Here is a 20,840-nt window from a genome sequence, read left to right as displayed (position 1 = left end):
TTTTAATTTATTTTGTCATCATAAATGAACATGCACAGTCAAACATTCTTACACAAGCAACTTTTGTTAATTTGTTTCTCTTGCTGAACGCATCGACGTCCAGGAGCCGATAATGACTACAAAGTGATTCCTCTTGTGTTCCGGTCGACGGCGCGTCAGGTGCCTAATGTCCTGCTAATCTAATTTAAGCTTAAGTCATTAAAAGAATAAACAGTCGAGCACTTCTTTCTTCTCTCTGTCAGTCAGCTTGATGGAAATCTCGTCTGCAGTGGAAGCGTGTTCAGGAACATGATAATCCGACACTACATTACCAGTAATTTGATTCCAAGTGAGGCGCTTCAAAGTTTTCTGCTGAGTCGACTCAATCTATAAAGCTACGATAACTACTTATCGCATCGCAGCAGTTACTCATCGAGTAACGGCAGGAGAATCAGATGTGGGATTAAGTAGCTTGATTGAAGTACTTAGAAGTTTGACAACAACTTCAAAACAATAACGTCCACTCGTGGATCTTTTTGTTGATTTAATTTACAATGTGCTTAAATGTTAGTATTCTCATAGGCTTGCTTGTGGATTACAATACTTAATACTTAATATTATTATAGTGTAAGTAAGTAAGTAAGTAAGTAACAGTTATTTGTAAAGCGCCTTTCTAGACCAGGGTAACAAAGTGCTTGGACAACAAAACAATACACAGATAAAATGCATACGAATTAATAAAAGAACTTTAAGGTAATAAGATAATTAAGAAAAAGCACAAATAAAAAGGTCTTAAGATGCTTCTTAAAGGAGTCGGTAGAATCCATCACGTCCAGAAGAAGTTTTAAGGATCGGAGAAATGTGAGTTCATCTACTAGAGCAACTCAGAATTATGGCTTTTATATCAACTGCAGGCGAGACAGATCCTTCTTGTTTAGACACCAAAATAAACTGACACAAAAGTCCAGACGAGAAGAAACAAACACATGGATTATAAGCTCCAGATCGTGTTGTGACATACTTTTCCTAAATTTAGAGATATTTCTCAGTTGAAGGAAACAGTTTCTGGTCAGTTTGAACTAGAGACACGTCCTTATCAAATACAACACCCAGGTTTCTCAGGCTCAGTTTGACAGACTGACCTAAGTCACCCAAGTACTGACTCAACCCTGGAATCTTATCATCAGGAGAAGTAACCAGAGTTTCAGTTTTGTCCACATTTGTGAAAGTGTTTTCACTCATTGTTTGATCTCTAGCAAGCAATCGTGCAATATGTGTCATATCGTGCCATTCCTATACTTATTTCAGTTATATAGTCAATTTATTGAATGTATTTATTTATTGAATGTATTTATTTATTTATTTTAAATGCATATTCCCTATTGAGTGCTGCTATTTTTTTCTTTAATAATAAACATGAATAAACTAAATCTTAAAAATAAAGGGGAAACCAACCAGATGAAACTTAAAATTATATGCATTCATACTCCAGGGATATCATATATATTAACTTGTGAGTGGTGTTTTTTTTTTTAATTAATTTAATTTGATTATCATATTCACCCGCAACGTGACAAAAATAAGTAATATTTTTGTAGTTTCCCCTTCTGGTCCATAGAGGGAGCCATTGCATGCATCACATGACAGAAGAAGCCAACATGGCGACCGTGTTTGTGCTCTTGCTTTGTTTATCGCAGCTTTTTCTGTTAATAACCTCTTCTAGACTTTTATCCGAGCCATGTTTTAAACCCATCTTGGACGACACACTGGACTTTGTCAGGTAAGTCGTCGAAATTGAGAAAAAAATACTCGAAAGGTTTATAAATTCTCGATTTGTTTTGCAAGTATTTCCACACTTTTAAGACGGATCTAAGATAAGATGTCGTGTTATCTTTCTTCCTCTGTCTTTTGGTTTAATTGATAGAACTGAAAGTTAATACATGTCCAAAGATCTGCTTTAAAAAACAGCTGGAACCAGCTTGATACATACTGAGGTGGAAATGACTGCTCGTAGCGGAAGTTGAATTGCGACCACAAAATGAACAAACACTGTATATATTGTACACTTTAAACAATTAAATGCATTATTTTAGACACCGTTTATTTAAAAATAAACCATAATAGAACTATGATTAAGAATAAAAGTAAAATACATAAAAAATAAAAAAAAATGTAAATGTTTTGCTGTTTTTGTATACTGTATATAAATAAATAAACTGATACAATGCTGTCGAATATTAATATTTTAACGTGAATAAAATATTGTTGTATATTATTATCTCGATTTAAAAAAATTCTCAACCCTATTAATAACGTTGTGACGTAAATATTTTTGTGTTCATTACGTTAATATTTGCCATTTCAGTGACAAAATCCGCCATTTTGAAATGAACCAGATCATATTTTGAAAGGTTTTCTCTTCCTTCCGCTCCAGAACCGGACCTCGTCCACACGAGTACATCAAGGCGTCGGATCTTCCGTCGTCGTGGGACTGGAGGAACATCGATGGGCAGAACTTTGTGAGCGCCACCAGGAACCAACACATCCCTCAGTACTGCGGCTCCTGCTGGGCCATGGGCGCCACCAGCGCTCTGGCGGGTGAGGGACCGGTCTGGAGGACCCCGTCCAAGTCTCACCGACCGATAATCAAATTTTGGTTCTGGTCCAGATCGCATCAACATCAAGCGGCGTGGAGTCTGGCCGTCGGCGTATCTGTCGGTGCAGAACGTGATCGACTGCGGGAACGCCGGCTCCTGCTACGGGGGCGACCACATGCCGGTCTACGCCTACGCCCACAGGAGCGGGATCCCCGACGAGACCTGCAACAACTACCAGGCCGTCAACCAGAGTAAGAGTCCTAAGCCGGGGGGGAACCTTTGAGCAACACTCTGACTCTCTCTCTCTCTCGACCCGAACGAAAGAGTGCGAGAAGTTCAACCAGTGCGGCACCTGCTCCTTCCAGACCTGCTCCGTGGTCAAGAACTACACGGCCTGGAGGGTCGGGGACTACGGGAGGGTCACGGGGAGAGACCACATGAAGGCGGAGCTGTACAAGAACGGGCCCATCAGGTAGAACCAAGACTTGTTTTTAAACAGCAGGTTTCAAACGTTAAAGACTTAAAAAGTTTGTTTAAAAACAGTAAGTATGTAGTAGTTATTTGTGAAGCGCCTTTTTTAGACCAGGGTCACAAAGCGCTTGAACAATCGAAAGAAATACACAGAATTCAAAATACATAAACATTTAAAAACTGACAACAGACAAACACAGGAGTCCCAGAAGATCAGGAAAAAACCTGCACAGATAAAAAAAAAGTTCCAAAGCTTAGGAGCAACAGTGCTAGTGAAGGTTGACTGTGGAATAAATAAATAAATATTTGAAAAATTTACTGGGTGTAAAGAAAATATAGATACACTTAAATATCGCAATATTTATTTCCACAATACCACATCAGTATTAAACAGCACTGTAAAGATTTTTAAAAAACAATTTTCATAATTATTTTTTTTTATGGTTTAAATGTTAAATTATTGTTAAGTAATTAATATTATTTGTTAAATTAAAGTGTGTATAAAATAAAATAATTAGATAATATTATCTACAATTATCAAAAATATATTAAAATTCTGTCCTCTAGATGGCAGCAGTTATTACCTCCTCCTAAAGGAATGAAATCCCGTGAGATGCCGGGTATGATTGAGGATGAGAGGATACAGTCGACTCCATCAGATATTTAAGCTGATGTTTGGACAACATTTTTTTTAATTTAATTTAATTTAATTTCAATTTTTATTTTATTTTACTTTATCTTATTCTGTTAATAGTGCTAATTTTGTAAAACTGTAAATAATTTGTATATTTTTAAGATCGTTTTATTTTATTTTATTTTATTATCTCTTTACTATTTTTTTTTTTCCATGCACTTTATTTTCATTGTCCTGCTGCTGCTGTTGTAAAAGTGTGTTTCCCCTCTGGGGATGAATAAACGTTTTCTATTCTATTCTATTCAATATTTTGGTTTCAAAACAACCTAAAGCAGTTACAAATTTCGTCGATGCAGTCACATTTGATTGCAGTATCGCAGCAGATTTAAATTATATTTATCGTGACACATATCACCAGATATTTACATGAATAAAACTTCCACTCCAGGGGCTTCATGTACAAAGAAGTTTGTGGATTTTCTACTAAAAAATGGTCGAACTCTCAAATCCAGAAAATGGTGCACGTACATAAATATTGGGATGTATGAATCTGCACGTGCACAAAAATACACTTTTCCTTCGTACATCCCAGTCAACGTAGAATTAAGTCGCAGACTAGTTCGTCCCTTTCCACGCCCTCATTTACATATTAAAATCATATTTAAACGAGCCAGAGTCTTTTAAAAACTCTTAATTATTGATACATATTTGACGTGGAAAAGTATGTCCACGCATCTTTTTATGCGTACGACCCCTTAGTACATGAGGTCACAGGTGGTTTGAGGTTCTATTGTAGGACTTCCTCGACTTCAACTAACATTTTCTTCACGATGAGTAAGATTCGCTTCGTGTGATTTCTTGCAGCTGTGCTCTGATGGCCACCGAGGCTCTGGAGGAATACTCCGGGGGGGTCTTCTCGCAGTTCCACCCCCTCTCTCTGCCCAATCACATCGTGTCCGTGGCCGGCTGGGGCGTGGCCGAGGACGGGACGGAGTTCTGGATCGTCCGCAATTCCTGGGGAGAGTTCTGGGTGGGTTTTTAACGCCTCATTTTCTAATGTTTTTTTTAACTTTTTGCTAAGTTTGTGGACTCTTGTGTGTCCAGGGCGAGCACGGCTGGGCCCGGATCGTCACCAGCGCCTACAAGGACGGGTTCGGGAATTTTTTCAACCTGGGGATCGAGAAACATTGTGCGTACGGGGATCCCATCGTGCCCTAGAACCATGTTCGACAGCTAGACTCGCACATTTTTGACTTGAAAAAAAAGGACCAAAGCTTTCATTTTCTTTTTAAATGATGTACAAGTTGACATAGAAGCTCCGTCATCCAGGAGAGACTCAAGGTAGAGTCCCTGCTCCTGTGAGATTTTTAATCAGGATGTCTCCTGGACTAAGGGACATGTTTGACTGGGAGGAGGTCCAGGGAAAGACCCCAGAAGAAATTATTTTTCAGACCTGGACTGAAGTGTGAACCACGTGAGATTAAACATCATGTCATGAAGAACGATTTTAATTTGCATTTATTTTTATTACTCATAATCAGTCTCTAAATAAGGCTGTTGTTTTTTTGTTTTGGGACGTTTGTTCTCCACGTCTGTCATTTTGTGAGTTTTTAATCAAGTGAATTTAAGTAAAATATTTGAGAACAAATTTATTTTAGATCTAAAAATAGATCAAATTTTAGCATATTTTCCTTGATTTTTATACTTTCCACCTCTTGTCACATCTTTTACTCTGAGTTGTCAAAGCAGTTCATAATGAAAAAAATATATAGTTTACAGATTAAATTAAGACGTACAGAACACATGAAAAATTATAAAAACAATAATAAAACAGTGAATATAAATAATATACTCGTGGTTGGAAAATCTAAAAGACTAAAAGTGAATAAAATGGTAATTTTAGCTTCATTTAATACTTTTTTATCCTTTATATTTTCTTGATGACCCCTCACAACAAATGTGGCCCCTTGAGAAAATGTTATTCTCCACCACTGCATAAGAGGGAAGTCTAGGCTTCTTCACGTCACCTGCTGCCCCCTCGACACGACCTTGTTAAACTCTTCTTCACCTCTAATGAACCGACGTCTTCTCTCGCTCTCGTGACACAAATAACCAACAAGTCCAGTCCGACGGCTTCTCGCTCTCAGCCGAGACGTCGGAACAAAAGGACGCCGTCGGTCCGTGTCGATGCCAAGAAACTCAATGATTGACGACGAGAGTCGGAGGTGAAGTCGACCGTGAATCATGGGAATGTTATGCGACGACTGGAGAGGGAGGAGGCGAGAGAATGTCACACGAATGCACTTTTTTTCTTGAGGAATTCAACATGTGTTTGTGTTGCAACATGAGTGACGGTTGCATCACTTCAGAATAGTTTTTGTTCCTCTTTTCGTGTGTTTGTACCTCGAAGTATACTTGAATTAAACTACTTTAGAGGTAACGCCTCCCTTACGTCTTGCATCGGATTAAAGTGTTACATTCAAATCTGTATAATTCAACCAAATACATATAAAAAAAATGTAAAAAATAAACTTTAAAATGCAAAACAAATGGAAAGAACACAAAGTACAAAGTTTTTTTCCCCTTAAAGAAGCTATACATGTGTTGTATAGTTTGATGATAACAGAGCGAATATTTTTTACTTCTAAGATGTTTAAAACAAGTTTAGATACTCGTGCTTCAAGGGAATTGAATCTTGTAAAAACAAAAATATTAAAGTAACGTTTTTAGGTTAGTTTACGTAGAACTTTATGGATCCCTCAGAAGGTCTCCTTCGGGAAATAGTTTTTTCCAAGTGTTATCAGTTTTATCTTGACCTTTAAAGTATATACTTTATTGAATATTGTTTTGATTGTTTAAGCGCTTCGTGACCCTGGTCTAGAAAAGCGCTGTATAAATAAAAATGACTTACTTACTTACAGCAACAACAAAAAAAAGATATTTTCTCAAAGTTACTTTCTAAAGAAAAATAAAAAATAATCAAAGGTCAAGTGTCTGTTATTAAATTAATTATATATTAATGTTTAATTAATAATATTTATAAACGTATTTATGTGTATTTATTACATTCAACAGCCAACATCACATAAATAAATGTTCTTAAATATATTTGGGTTGTTTCTTCTTTAAATAAAATGTTAGATACATTTTAAATCATTGGAGCGCAGATATTTTATTGAGGATATCTTTTAAAATGTGTCGGAATGTGTGAAAGTTGTATTTTATTGTGAAGGCCGGATCTTCTTCCTGTTCGTCTTCTTTATTCGCACAAAAGCTCCTCAGTTCTCGCTCCAGCGACTCTTTAGAAATGGGGATGATCGTCTAAATGTGGATCACACCCCGCGAGGAAGTTCCCCCTCATTTGATCGAGCACAAAAGGCGTCTGTCATGACGTCACCGGAAGACAATAGACGCGCAGCAAACACTGATTAAAAGAAGAATCAACTGGTCGAGCGGGAATTAAGGGCGCGAGGTCACGTGGTCTCCGGCTGTAATCCCCGCGTAAATCTCGCGCCTTCTCTGTTCCGCATCTGATGATCACTAACTTTGCTGATCGAATTCATGATCGATCTTTTCTACTGGTTCCCGCCAAAGTGCGTGACGCTTGCGATGAACTGAGGGTCGCGCGCTTTGGCCGATGACCGAGCGTTCACGAGCACGAAACCGGAAGTGTTTACACGTTTAAATAATAAAAATAACTCGAAATAAAAAAAAACCTTTTTTTGTTAAAATATAGAATTATGCATTTTTAAATTAACTTGTGGTGAAAACTACTTTAATTTTTACATTTTTTTTCTTGCTTTTTCATCTGATATTTTCTCAAAGTTTATTTCTAAAAGAAATTATAATAATAAAAGGTCATGTGTCTGTTATTAAAGTTATTATAAAGTTATTACATATTAATGTTTAAGTAAGTTATTTATGTATATTTATAACATTCAACTGCCAACGCCACAGGAAAAAATAACTGTTTAAAACACTGGCAATAAAAGTTTTCTGGAGCTGACGTTATCAAAAACATGGTCATAAAAAAAACTTTCATTAAATGTGGAACTTTAACCTTCGGCTCTTGTTTTTATTGCTCATGAACTCTTGATCTTTATCACTGAGGTTGAACTATAATCAATCCACGGTTGTTATTCCATTGTGTTAAAAACCTGGACACACCTTTACGGAACTCAACAACAACTATGAAACTTCCTCCTTCAAATTAAACCTTTCAAAAAATATTCTCTTGCCTTCATTCAATGTAAATGCTCAATGTCTTCAGTTTGGCTCTGTTGAGGACTCTGCCTCAGACAAAATGAATGTTTTCTTTCGAATCATTTGAATTATATCAAGGTTTACATCACAAAAATAAATGTCAACCATTACAAACCTCAATAAAAACTTCTTCCAATGACTATGTTCTATCAATGAAAAGCACGATGATCATTCATCTCATCAGAAATATCTTAAATTACATCAATTCACTATATTCATTTACGTAGCAGCATTTGTTAGCTCCCAGCTAGCATGTTTTTAGCATGTGTGGTTCCATTGATACCAGTTTAAAGTAACCTTTAAGGTCTATTAATTGGGTTTTTCTATAAATAAAATACAAATTAAAAAGTATTAATCACGCAAACATATATGAATTTCATAGTACTATAGTAATATTTTGTAAGCAAGTTTGTTTTAGCATTCTAAGATAAGCATTGTCAGTGCTATTTTACGAATTCATTGTTATTAATGATCTAATAATAACAGAAATGAGCAAGAAACTATATTCTATCAATTAAAGAGTGTTGTAATCCTTAATCTCATCATTATTATCCAAGAAACTTTTATTTACTTGGCACTTTAGCTTTTAGCTAGCATTTATTTTATCATGTGTGGTTCTTCAGCACATTTAAAGTATCCATTTGAAGTCTATATGTTGCGTTTTCGATTATTTCAATAAAAACAATAATTAAGTACATGATTATTCTTTCCAGAGTAGCACAAATATGCATTTCATCACAAGACAATGTATACTTTGATAATTTTGAGTTAGCACGTCTCCTTTAGCATGCTAAGATAAGCCTTTTTCTACTATTTTACAAAGTATTTGTTATTTTCAGTCTAATAATGGCAAAATTGAGCAGGAATTGAACAATGTTTCTAAATACCTAATATGTTTTTTTTATATTGTCATTATATTGTAAGGAGAGTAGAACGTTGCGTTCTGGTCCATTTAAAAATAAACTAAAAGTGCAAAAACTAATCTCAGATTTAAACACGACTAGTATCACTTATATTCATTTAACTCAAAGTACTGTGGAATGTTGTGAATAACAAAAGTTTTGAATATGATTTCACAGAATTCAATATACCTAATATGTATTTTATTTTATTTTTTTAATTGTCATTACAGTGTAAGAAGGGCAGAACTTAATGTTCCGGTCAATTTTAAATGTGCAATAACTTAATACGAAAAATGCAAAAACTAATCTCAGGTTAAAACTCAACTCTTATTTATATTTATTCAATTTAAAGTACCGTGGAATGTTGTGAATAACAAAAGTTTTGAATGTGATTTCATGGAATTCAAAATATCCAATATGTATTTTTTTTTTTTTAATTGTCATTACAGTGTAAGAAGGGCAGAACTTTATGTTCCGGTCAATTTTAAAAGTGCATTAACTAAATACAAAAAAAATGCAAAAACTAATCTCAGGTTAAAACTCAACTCTTATTTATATTTATTCAATTTAAAGTACCGTGGAATGTTGTGAATATCAAAGTTTTAAATCTGATTTAATGGCACTCAAAATAACATAAAACGTACCATTTGATTGATTTGAATGTCTGACTAACGAGATTTGTATTCGTCATTTCTCCTCGGAATGTCACATAACAGGTTAAGAATTCCAAATGGTAGAAATGAATGCGATGCTTTTATTTTGTAGCCAAACCGGACGTGCGTCTCCCGCGTCTCAGTCGGCTCCCGTGTTTACGAGAAACTGGTCTTCGGTCTCAGACTCCTCGACATCCGAGGACGACCTCGCTGCTCTCTCTCGCCTCATCTTCTCTGGGGTCGCTGGTCCTCCCCCCCGGGCTGGAGCGCGGCTGAAGAGGAGAAGATGCCTGATGGGTCCACCATCCTCATCATCATCCAGTGAGGAAGACATGCTGCTGCTCAGCTTCAGATGGATGCTGGCGCTGCTGCTGGTCCTGCTGGTCAGCGGGTCCTTCCTCTTCTGCGAGTACCTCATCTACTTCCCCGCCATCCTCAAGTGCGCCTGGCCCAAGATCAGCCATGCCCGCGGGGACGAGCCGCCGGTGCGCGCCATGGTTCTGTCGGACACGCACCTCCTGGGAGCGGTGGGGGGGCACTGGTTCGACAAGCTGAGGAGGTTCGGGTCTGTCGGTGTCGGTGGTGTCGGTGCCGCAGCTTGTTGATCCCTGTGTTGGTTCTAGAGAGTGGCAGATGGAGAGAGCCTTCCAGACCGCGCTGTGGCTGCTCAGGCCCGAGGTGGTCTTCATTCTGGGGGACATCTTCGACGAGGGCAAGTGGAGCTCCCAGAAGGTAAACATGGTCTTTGTGTCTCGAGACGGTCTCGTGAGGAAGAACCTCTGCAGCTCGAGTCCATGATCGAGTCTCGATCCACAGCCTCGTTTTATTCTCCAGACACAAAGGATTTCACAGGGATTTTGAGCATTATTTTTGATTATTATTTGACATGTTTTTTATGTCATAATATATTTAATTTAATATTATTATTGTAAATATGTTCTTATTACATATAATTACATATGTTCGTTTTTGATATATTTTTCTTCTTTCTTTTTTATTAGTAGTGGTTTTAATGAAAGTTTGGTTAAAAATAAATACATAGTTATTATTATTTTACATTTTTCCTATTCAAGAAAATGATTTAGTTAAATTAAATGTATTACATTTTTATTCAATATATTTATTTGCCACTATATGGCAATAATTTACAGGTTAGAAATAACAATAACAATTAAACAATAATTGTAAAGCAAACATGAAAAATCCTGCGTTGGCGACAAAAGTTTCTGATAAAAATGATAGATTTATATTGACAATGACATCACAACGTGGATAATTGTTTGGGTTTTCTTCTGTCAAAAGCACTCAGGGAGCGCATACCTCTGCCAAGAGTGTACGTTGATCTTTCTAGGACAGTGGTGTCAATAACATTTGATACAGAGACTGTTGACAGGAGCCATTTAGAATCTTTTTTTAATGTAAATATATATATATTATATTATATATATTAATATATATATATATATATATATATATATATATATATATATACACACACATAAACTACTATAAGAAAAGTGTGTGTTTTATTTAATTATCATTTATTATTTGTCATAATTGATTTTTTAATTTTTAGAATTGTAATTAATAATTGTTGTTTTTTAATGTCATCATTATTGTATTATTGTTATTATTTATAAAACTTGTTTTTACTATAGTTATCATTTTTATTATTTGATAAATACATTTTTATTTATTGTAATGTGTACTGTATGTCTTTTTTTAATTTATGTATGTGTATTTTTATTGTATATGTATTGTTTGATGTTTTTATCTATTTTCCTGAAGTATATTTTATATGTTATATTGTTATATATCTGTGGTTAAAACAAATGATTTTTGATCATATTTAAATGTCAGTTGTTAGAGTTACAATATTAGAATGTAACTAAACTACGCAATATATATAATGAAGATTATTTTAACAATATCATAGTTGTAGTTAATGAATAATATCCTTATGAATGTGATTTTACGTCAAGTTTCTTATACATTATTTTTCAACCCCATTTTGGCTCGACGGCCTCAGAGCCTCGCACTGGTCACAGGTTATACTAAACACTTAATAACTAATTTAAAACGGTGAATAAATCAAAGTCAAAAAGTCGATTTAAGGTGACAGACCAAACTAGCATCACCTTATAAAAACGCTTTTAAACAGCTGCTGCCCCCTGCTGTCCTATTGAGCTCATTGCTATCAACGAGTAACTTGAGCTCCTTGGCAGAGGTCTGCGCTCTCCAAGTGTATTAGTTGTTTTCTTTCCCCCTCAGTGACAGTTATATCATAAAGTGTTCACTAAATAAAGCTGGTTTTAATTAATAGTTGTTTTATTATAGTTGTTTATAGTTAAAAATCGTCTTCAATTAGTTTTTGTTTCTCACGATTGTATCATCAAAGAACATTCAAAACACTGTGTTGCTAAAACACAAAAAACACTGAAGTTATTAACTGATCCCAGGAGACAAAACAAATCTTTAAAAGGGAAAAACAGCCTCAGTATTTTCCTCCTCGACTCATCATCATCATCATCATCATCATCATCATCATCATCATCACCATCCAATTAATAATCAAATGATGGTGCGTTCAGGGCCCGTCCTTCTTCACGTGTTTCCTCCTCTCCCTCCAGCACTGGGACGATGACGTGCGTCGCTTCCACAGGATGTTCCGACACTCGGCCGACACCGAGCTGGTGGTTCTGGTCGGGAACCACGACATCGGATTCCACTACGAGTAAGTGAGGCCGGCGATGCGTTCAGGGACGTTTAAAAGGCTTAAAAAATATTATGTTGAGATGGATGTGTGGTTTTCTCGACTGCAGCCATTAGCTCAACGATGCGACAAAGCAATTTGAACTCGTTTTTTTTCCCCACGTCCGAATGCGAGGATGTTTTTTTCCTGGAGTTTTTCTCCGACGGATCCTCGTCTCGCTCCGACACCGGATGAGAAGAATCCGTCTCGACAGATGGCTCGACGGATTCTCTCGGGTCTGAGTTTGTTGTGTCTCTGCAGGATGGACTGGTTCAAGCTGCAGCGCTTCGAGAAGGTCTTCAACGCCTCCTCCACCAGGATCGTCACCAAGAACGGAGTCAAGTGAGCGACAGCAGGGACGAGGGGTCAGAGGTCGAGAACCTCAGAGTGTTTAGTCTCAAAGAAAGTTTTAGTTTACAATAATATATAATTTTATATTCATTTTAAATTTGTTTTTAGGTTGTTTAGGGCCTAGAGCAGCATGAAACTAATGCATGTTTAATATATTAGTGGATTAATATAAAACCTTCTTATTTATCAATATTAGATTAGTTTAGGTAAACTTTTTTAATTCATAGCTTGTTTTAGTCTTCATTTATGACATTTTATGGTAATATCTCCTATTTTATTTCTTTTTTATTTTGTTTTATTAATCTCCATTTCATTCATATTGTTTCATTCTTTTATTCTGTAATTCTATCACATCATGTGTTGCGTTTAGACAATAAAAGCTTCTGATTTAAAATAAAGTAAATTAATAAAATTAAAGTAAATGAACAACAAAATTATATATTTATGTCCACAATGACAACCAAACGAGCGTTAATTAAATCAAAACAACACATTAGTAAGAGCTCATTAAAACACAGAAGGGTTCGTAAAAATTACCCATAATCCTTTGAGAACGTAGGATAAACCAACTTATTTGAACATCCGGTAAACTTGAAAAAAATAAACATTAAATCATTAGTTTTTATTATATAATCGACTTTGTTAAGAGAACATTCAGAAAATAGCTTGAAAACATTTTTGATCTTGCGGGAGTTCGAGGTTCTAGTCACGAACAAACACCTGTGTCCGTCTGGTCATTTGACCTATGACGTCACAAAAATGCGACACCAAACACATTTAGATAATTAATTAAATAATTTGAGGAAAATAGAAAGAAGAATAAGTGAATTAATGACGATTTAAAAAATAGAATAAAAAACTAAAACGTGTTATAATGTTGTGTACTCTTTGTGTGTGTGTGTGTGTGTGTGTGTGTGTGTGTGTGTGTGTGTGTGTGTGTGTGTAGCTTCCTGCTGGTCAACAGTGTGGCCCTGCACGGGGACGGGTGTCCCATCTGTCAGTCAGTGGAGAAAGAATTGATCAAACTGTCCAGAGACCTGAACTGTTCCCTCCAGGTGAGTCGATCACGAGACTGCAGCGACCTCTGGTGGCGCATCTGTGTACTGCACGCAAAACACGTGTATCGCTAAAAAACGATCTTATTGATTTATTGTATTTAATTAATTGATCATAATTTGTCTATTAATTATTAAATCTCGCTTTAGCTCTGACTGAAGACAGGAAGTAAATAATAATAATAATGTTTCTGCAGAACTCTCAGGACGGGTGTGACGGCTCTCACTTCTACCCGCCGAGTTCTCCCATCATGCTGCAGGTGAGACTCAGTGACGTCACTTAACGGTTTTTCTTTCTTCTTTTTTTTTTTTTTCAAACCGACTTCCTGGTGACTCGTGCGCGGACTATCAAGAGGCGCGTGGGGTTGATTGACAGTTTAGAAAGTGACTGGAATGTTAAGTTCGTTCTGAAGGTCGCGCGAGATGACGTTACATAACCACGTGACTTCTGACACACGTCCAGATAATACTCACGACCAGATACTACTAATAAAATACTACATTATTTACCTGTGCTGATACTACCTATGATGTTCTACTGCGACAACTCAATGCACCAATACTCATAAAATATGACCATTTAAACACTGATACTACTACAAACAATACTATTATTATATCACATCATGAATACTACTACATATCAAATACTGCTACTATTCCAAACAATTCTGCAGGTACTATTTTACATTTCTAATACTATGGAAGTGACAACGTTAAACCTACTGTTACTGGAAGTACTGACACTAGTACCTCTATTACAAATAAAACTATAAGTACTTTTACTACAACTATCTTCATCTACTTTGTCTATTGTACTACTGCAACAGCTACTACAACTACAAAATGAAAACTATTACACAAATAGTACTGCTAGCTATACTCATAATTTTACAGCAAATACTTCTAATAGTAAAACAACAGTGATACTGCAATAGGCATGTTGAAAAGAATATTACTACTGTATTTCTACTTTCAACAGCTTTGAACATTAACGGTTAAACTACTGCTGATTTAAATACTATCGTTACCACCACTGAAAGTACTAATACCTTTTCTACAGATACTACTTCTACTGTCAAGTATGGATATAGGTACTATATAACAGCTACTTCAACTAAAAATTCAAACTACTATGAACATACTACTGCGAAAAGAACTCCTACTTTTACAACGACAAACAATACTTCCAGTACTAATAAACATTGATACTGTTAGCATGCTAACAAATAAAAACAGTTGTAACGATATTAATATTTTTTACTAGCAACAGCTTTCAAAGTTTACTGTTGAAATACTGCTGATATCAATACAATCACTGAAGTACTAAACAACAGTTACTTCGAGTGTCAACTACTATGGCTTTAGGTACTACTAGGACAGCTACTACAACTCCTACTTAAATTTAAATTATTTAATATAGTACTTCTACAAAAAGACTCATACTTTGATAGCACCTCCAGTAATACTAGTTACTACTACTTAGCTAAGATGGCCTGACTACTCAATGAAGTTCTACTACAGTTCCAATATTGCCAGTACTAGCACTATGTTTCTACCACTACTAAGAGAGTCTTCTGTGCAGCACTATCCTCTCTTCCGGGTCAGTGACGCGAGCTGCACCGGACAAGACGCTGCTCCTCCTGAAGAGCGCCACCTGCTGTTCAGAGAGAAGTACGACGTGCTGTCGAAGGAGTCGTCGCAGAGGGTGAGAGGATGAAAGTACAATGTTTACACAAGACAGAATATTGATGATGAAGATGATAAAGATAATGATGATGATGATGAAGATAATGATGATGATGATGATGATGATGATGATGATGATGATGATGATGAAGATAATGATGATGATGATGTTTTTGTTTATAATGTTGAAAATTAAGATGATGAAGATCATGATGATGTTGAGGATTGTGAAGATGAAGATGATGATGAGGAGGAGGATTATGAGGATTATGAAGATGAAGATGAAGATGATGAAGATGAAGATGAAGATGAAGATGATGATGATGATGTTTTTGTTTATAATGTTGAAAATTAAGATGATGAAGATCATGATGATTATGAGGATTATGAAGATGATGATGATGAGGAGAAGGAGGAGGAGGAGGAGGAGGAGGAGGATTATGAGGATGATGAAGATGATGAAGATGAAGATGATGAAGATGAAGATGATGATGATGATGTTGATGATGATGATGATGATGATGATGATGATGATGATGATGATGAAGATGAAGATGAAGATGATGAAGATGAAGATGAAGATGATGATGATGTTTTTGTTTATAACGTTGAAAATTATGATGATGTTGATGATTATGGTGAAGATCATGATGAAGATGATGAAGATGATGATGATGAAGATCATGATGATTATTATGATGAAGATGAAGATGATGATGAAGATGATGAAGATGATGAAGATGATGAAGATGATGAAGATGATGAAGATAATGTCTCCTCCTCAGCTGCTGCACTGGTTCCGTCCTCGCCTGATCCTGAGCGGACACACTCACAGCGGGTGTGAAGTCCTTCACGACAACAAGTACCCAGAGGTCAGCGTTCCTTCCTTCAGCTGGAGGAACCGCAACAACCCGAGCTTCATCCTGGTCCGTACCTTCATCATCATCTTCATCATCATCATCATCATCACTCTCATCTTCTCAAACCCCTCGCAGGCGTCCGTGTCGCCCGGGAGCTTCTCCCTGTCCAAGTGTTTCCTGCCGGAGGAGAGCACGGTGATCGGGGTCTACTGCTCGGCCGGGGGTCTCCTGCTGCTGCTGCTGCTGGCCCACTGTCTGTGGGTCAAAGGTCTCCTGCAGTGCCTCGGCTCCCTCTGTCTGCTGGGCAAACACAAGTCCCTCTGAACTACACTTCCCAGCATGCACAGCTGGCGACCAGCCATGATCTTCAGGAAATTATGACGGCGGCGTCAGCGCACTTTGAAGGACAGTCGTCCTCCCCGGTGGAGGAGCAGCTCCAGCTCATGAACATCTCATCCTAAATGTATATATAGAAAAAAAAGATGAGTTTTAACGTCGTGATCATTTCACTGGACTTAAGGAGCTGGAAATATATTTAATATCGACTTTTCTGTGCCAAACGTTTGTGCGGGATTTCTGCCCGATTTGTTTCTGATCAACTGTGAACAATAAATCTGATGACGATGACGTAGGAGTCGTGTCGCCCGCGGCCACAAGGGGGCGGATGTAGGCTTCAATTTCCGTTTTTATTTTTTATTTATTATTTAAATACTTTATTTTAAGGTTTACAAATCATTAATAAAGTTAAGATGTACCTTTATGAATGTGAAACCAAGGTGTATAATATGTAACGCAATATTAACAAACGATAAATACTAACAAAATGTGACTTGAAGTGAAAACCTATAGAGGTTTAATTGTTTTTTTTAAATTCCAATTCTTTTCTCTTTTTTAAATTTTAATTTGGGAGTTAAGTTTGAGAATTAATATTGTATTAACATTTATATGTCTGTAATTTCCGGTAGTAAATCATTTCCGTTCGGTTTATGAAAGACGAGAAAGGTTTCAAAAACGTCACGCGACACAACAAGTGATCTTAAAATTAATTTAAAAAGAGCTTTAAAATAAAATACCATACAGAAGATTAAAAAAAAACAAGTAAAACAAAACGTAAAACTTACTTGTGATCATCCCCGGATGTTGTGGTGTCCGTTAGGTAAAAGCGTCCCCTCGAAACAAACGAAACCTGGTTCCTCTCTTACAAAATAGTACAGTTCATTCTATTGAAGTTATTCCGTTTTTTTTTTTTTAAATTATTAATAATTATATTCGATTAACTTGGAATGAAGTGAAATTAGTTCCTGGGGGTCATTTTATGAAATAATGCTTTTACTCTTTACTACTCTTTAATCTAACTATTTAGGAAATTCCGTTTTATTTTTTCGCGTGTTTTATTTAAACAATCGCAAGCTAACTTGCAAGTTAAATCGACACAAATGTATATTAAATAAATAAAAACGACTAAATAAGCCACATATATTCTAACTAATTACTTGAATTATTTCACATGTTAACGCATTTTTTTTAGAAAATACAAATACATTTTTCTCACCAAGAAATCACCTAAAAAAAAGAAGAAAAACAAAACTTAATAATTCAAAGATAAACTTGGAAGAGCAGCAGACAACACACGATGAAAACCAGGCCAAGAAGAGTCCTCTAATGTGCCTCTTTATTTAAAGAAAATAAAAATGTCATTTAATCATCATAATCATCATCATCATCATCATCCACCCGGGCCAAACAAGGTATTTGCACCTCCAGTCAGTTCACTCTCTTTTCGGGGATAGACGTGTACTGTAGCAGAAGAAAAAGGCTGATGCTGTTTGTACAAGGAGAAGAGCTCGTCTTGTTGGGTGCTGCTCACACATTCATAGTGCCTGTGCCATCGGCTCGTGGCTCCGAAGGACCAAAGAAGTAATATTGCACGCTCTCATTTATTCATCTCCATTCTAGACATGCTTTCCTATGTGTGTATGTATACATATTTACCGTATACATACATAGGTATGTACACCTAGGCACACACATAATTAAACATGTATAATTGTACATATATATTTATATAGACCTATAAATTTACATGTACATACATTTAGAAAATTGAACAACGCACACGCTCGCCCGCACACACACACACACGCGCACACACACACACACACACACACACGATGCGTCTGTGAGTCGTCTTATGTACACATGCGCACAGGCACGCACTTCAGTACATATCGCAGACGCGCTTCCAAAAAAAAAAAGAAAAAAAAAGAGAAAAAAAAAAAGAACTTCCTATTAAAAACAACACCAGGTTGCAATTTGGACACTTCAATGGATCTCCGATGTTTGTTTAAAGCTGTGAAGTCAGTAATAATATTAAGAAGGGAAAACAAGCCCCCGTTGAAAACAAACAAAAACAAAAAAGGCATGGCGCTGCAACATCTGGTCTTCACTGCAGGTAAGTGGTTAATTTGCATAATGTATACAGGTTTTTTAGGTTTTTTTTTTCCCTAGTTTTTTTTTTTTATTATTTTTTACTAAACAGCATTTCCTCTTTTTTTCTTCTTTTTTCTTTATAAACCAGAAAAAAACTAAACTCTACAGAGAAAGTCCTCCACCCGCAGTCGTCGGCTGCCGGTCGAGTTTGACATCAAGCTGTACAGCGCAGTCGAAAACATACTTACATCTGAGCTCATTTACAGGTACAGCCATAATCAAGGCACAAAGATCTACAAGTAGATTTGTTTTCTTTCATGAAGTTGTACAAAATAATATTACATTTTACAGTCTGTACAGGATAATTCAACCTTGCACAGTGTACAAGTTAACCAAAAAAAAAAAAAGAAGAAGAGGGGTCGTGGGGGGGGGGGGGAGGTGGGGGTGAGGAAGAGGAGGAGGAGGAGGAAGAGGAGTAAAAGGAGGAGGACGAGGGGGGGGGTGAAAGAAGAATCCCCCCCCACACACACACACACACACACACTCACACGTTTTCCCTCCCTCACGTCAAAAGGTTTGTGTAGGAAAGAAAGCGGGTCCGAGTCCAGGGCTAAGGTGCAGACGCCTCAGTCCCCCCTTTTTTGTTTTTTTGTTTTTTTGTTTTCTTTTTCTGTCGTGAATACTTTTGCGTGTTTCGCTCGGCAATGTCAGCGGTCCGCCCGCTAGCTCGGCAAGCTAATAAATATCGTGATGCTACATTGTGTGTACGCTTCCTCTGGGGGAAGGAGGAGGGGGGAGGAGGTGCGAGAGGAGGAGGAGGAGGAGGAGGAAAAAAGTTAAGGAACCTGATGCAAAAAGTGCATTTTTATCTCCTCCGTGTCGTCGTCCACGTGCAGAGGAGCAGCGGGAGGAAGGAAAAAAAACAACAAAAAAAACAATGGACGCCAGCTTCACCTGGCGAACAAACACATGCGCTCTATCAAATGGCCTTTCTCCTCACACACACACACACACACACACACGAACGAACGCAGCCTCCACACCGAGGTCCCGTCACACCAGGAAAAAAAGGGGTGAAAAGAAAACAGGAGGTAGCGCGAGGCTTTAGTGGAATGACGTTTAAAATAAAGGGAAACTTCCTTCTACGTTGGTGAGGAAAAAAAAGAAAAAAAAAAGAGGATTTGACACACTTCAGTAGTACTTCATAGTCCCTGACAGGAGGGGGCGCTCAGAGAGACAGAGAGGGAGGAGGGAGGAGGAGGAGGAGGTGCAGGACGGTGGAGAGGGTGGTTGGGGTTCGGTTGGTCAAGGGTCGCGGAGGAAGGAAGAAAAAAAAAAAAAAAAAAAGGCCGACGGTCCCATCACAAGAGTTCGTACTGTCGCAGGTGCATTCTCTGGATGATGTCCCGGCAGTCGTTGAACACCCGCCGGATGTTCTCAGTGTCCACGGCGCAGGTGAAGTGAGGGTAGCAGTAGTGTCTGCCGTCGCCGCTCGCCGTGCTGATCCGCTGCAGGGGGCACAGGGAGGGTCAGGGGGGGTCAGAGGGGTCGCCACGACGACGAATATTTGAATTTAACGTTCCAAATGTTTTTTTGTTGCCTTTTTAGGCCTTTAAAAAACATATTGTAATTCAATCATTTCTGTGTTGAAAAGTTGAACTTTATTTTAGGTCAAATTTATTTTTACACATGGAGTTTAATAATGTAGTTCCAATAACTCAAAAGGAAATGTTCTAAATTCAATATTCTGTAATTCGTAGTTTTTTAAAGTCAATATAAAAAAGTTGGTGCTGAGCTACTTGACTAAAGTTTCAGCCAATCACGCGACAAACAGACGATCACGTGACAACTTAGTGTCAAACTGGTCCAGACAAGGGCCGAGACGGTGCAGGTTTTGGATCCAACCAGTCGAGCAACATATGGTTGAACCAATCAGGCGACTGAAGACAGTAATCAATTAATTGTCAGTCAGGTGTTGCTTGTTTAAGCCGACACCTGATTCGTTAACTCATGTGTTCTTGACTGGTTGGAACAAAAACCTGCACCGTCTCGACCCTTTTCTGGACCGGTTTGACACCCCTGCTAGTTTAAATTATCATGTCACTTCCAAAGCCATGTTATTATCTGGTGAAACTATTATACCAGCGTTTTATATTGAATTTAAAAGGCAAATTAAAACATCTTGAATCTAGAACATTCATTTT

General features: G+C 37.2%; 3 protein-coding genes across 4 annotated transcripts in view; 2 read left to right on the top strand and 1 right to left on the bottom strand.

Moving 5' to 3' along the window:
- The first annotated feature begins 1,631 nt into the window (after positions 1–1,631).
- Positions 1,632–6,132, top strand: LOC148064069 (cathepsin Z). The gene is made up of 6 exons (XM_087811585.1): positions 1,632–1,759; positions 2,414–2,577; positions 2,648–2,827; positions 2,901–3,048; positions 4,546–4,711; positions 4,786–6,132. The coding sequence occupies exons 1-6, from the start codon at positions 1,638–1,640 to the stop codon at positions 4,897–4,899; spliced, it is 894 nt and encodes a 297-aa protein (XP_087667711.1). The 5' UTR covers positions 1,632–1,637; the 3' UTR covers positions 4,900–6,132.
- Positions 6,133–9,656: 3,524 nt separating this feature from the next.
- On the top strand, positions 9,657–16,833 carry mppe1 (metallophosphoesterase 1). Its single transcript, XM_087811796.1, has 9 exons — positions 9,657–10,058; positions 10,123–10,231; positions 12,130–12,233; positions 12,513–12,593; positions 13,549–13,657; positions 13,855–13,917; positions 15,243–15,365; positions 16,132–16,272; positions 16,342–16,833. The coding sequence occupies exons 1-9, from the start codon at positions 9,793–9,795 to the stop codon at positions 16,528–16,530; spliced, it is 1,185 nt and encodes a 394-aa protein (XP_087667922.1). The 5' UTR covers positions 9,657–9,792; the 3' UTR covers positions 16,531–16,833.
- Positions 16,834–17,856: 1,023 nt separating this feature from the next.
- Positions 17,857–20,840, bottom strand: part of gnal2 (guanine nucleotide binding protein (G protein), alpha activating activity polypeptide, olfactory type 2) — a 51,698-nt gene continuing 48,714 nt past the window's right edge. For both annotated transcript variants that reach the window (XM_087810897.1, XM_087810898.1), the window contains exon 12: positions 17,857–20,144. In XM_087810897.1, the coding sequence (XP_087667023.1) occupies positions 19,998–20,144 (147 nt within the window). In that variant the 3' untranslated portion in view covers positions 17,857–19,997. The remainder of the gene's footprint in view (positions 20,145–20,840) is intronic.

Source organism: Callionymus lyra, chromosome 16, assembly GCF_982586985.1.
Source record: "Callionymus lyra chromosome 16, fCalLyr1.hap1.1, whole genome shotgun sequence".
NCBI lineage: Eukaryota > Metazoa > Chordata > Actinopteri > Syngnathiformes > Callionymidae > Callionymus > Callionymus lyra.
The sequence above is the reverse complement of the archived record's forward strand: the minus strand, read 5'-3'. Positions and strand labels throughout refer to the sequence as shown.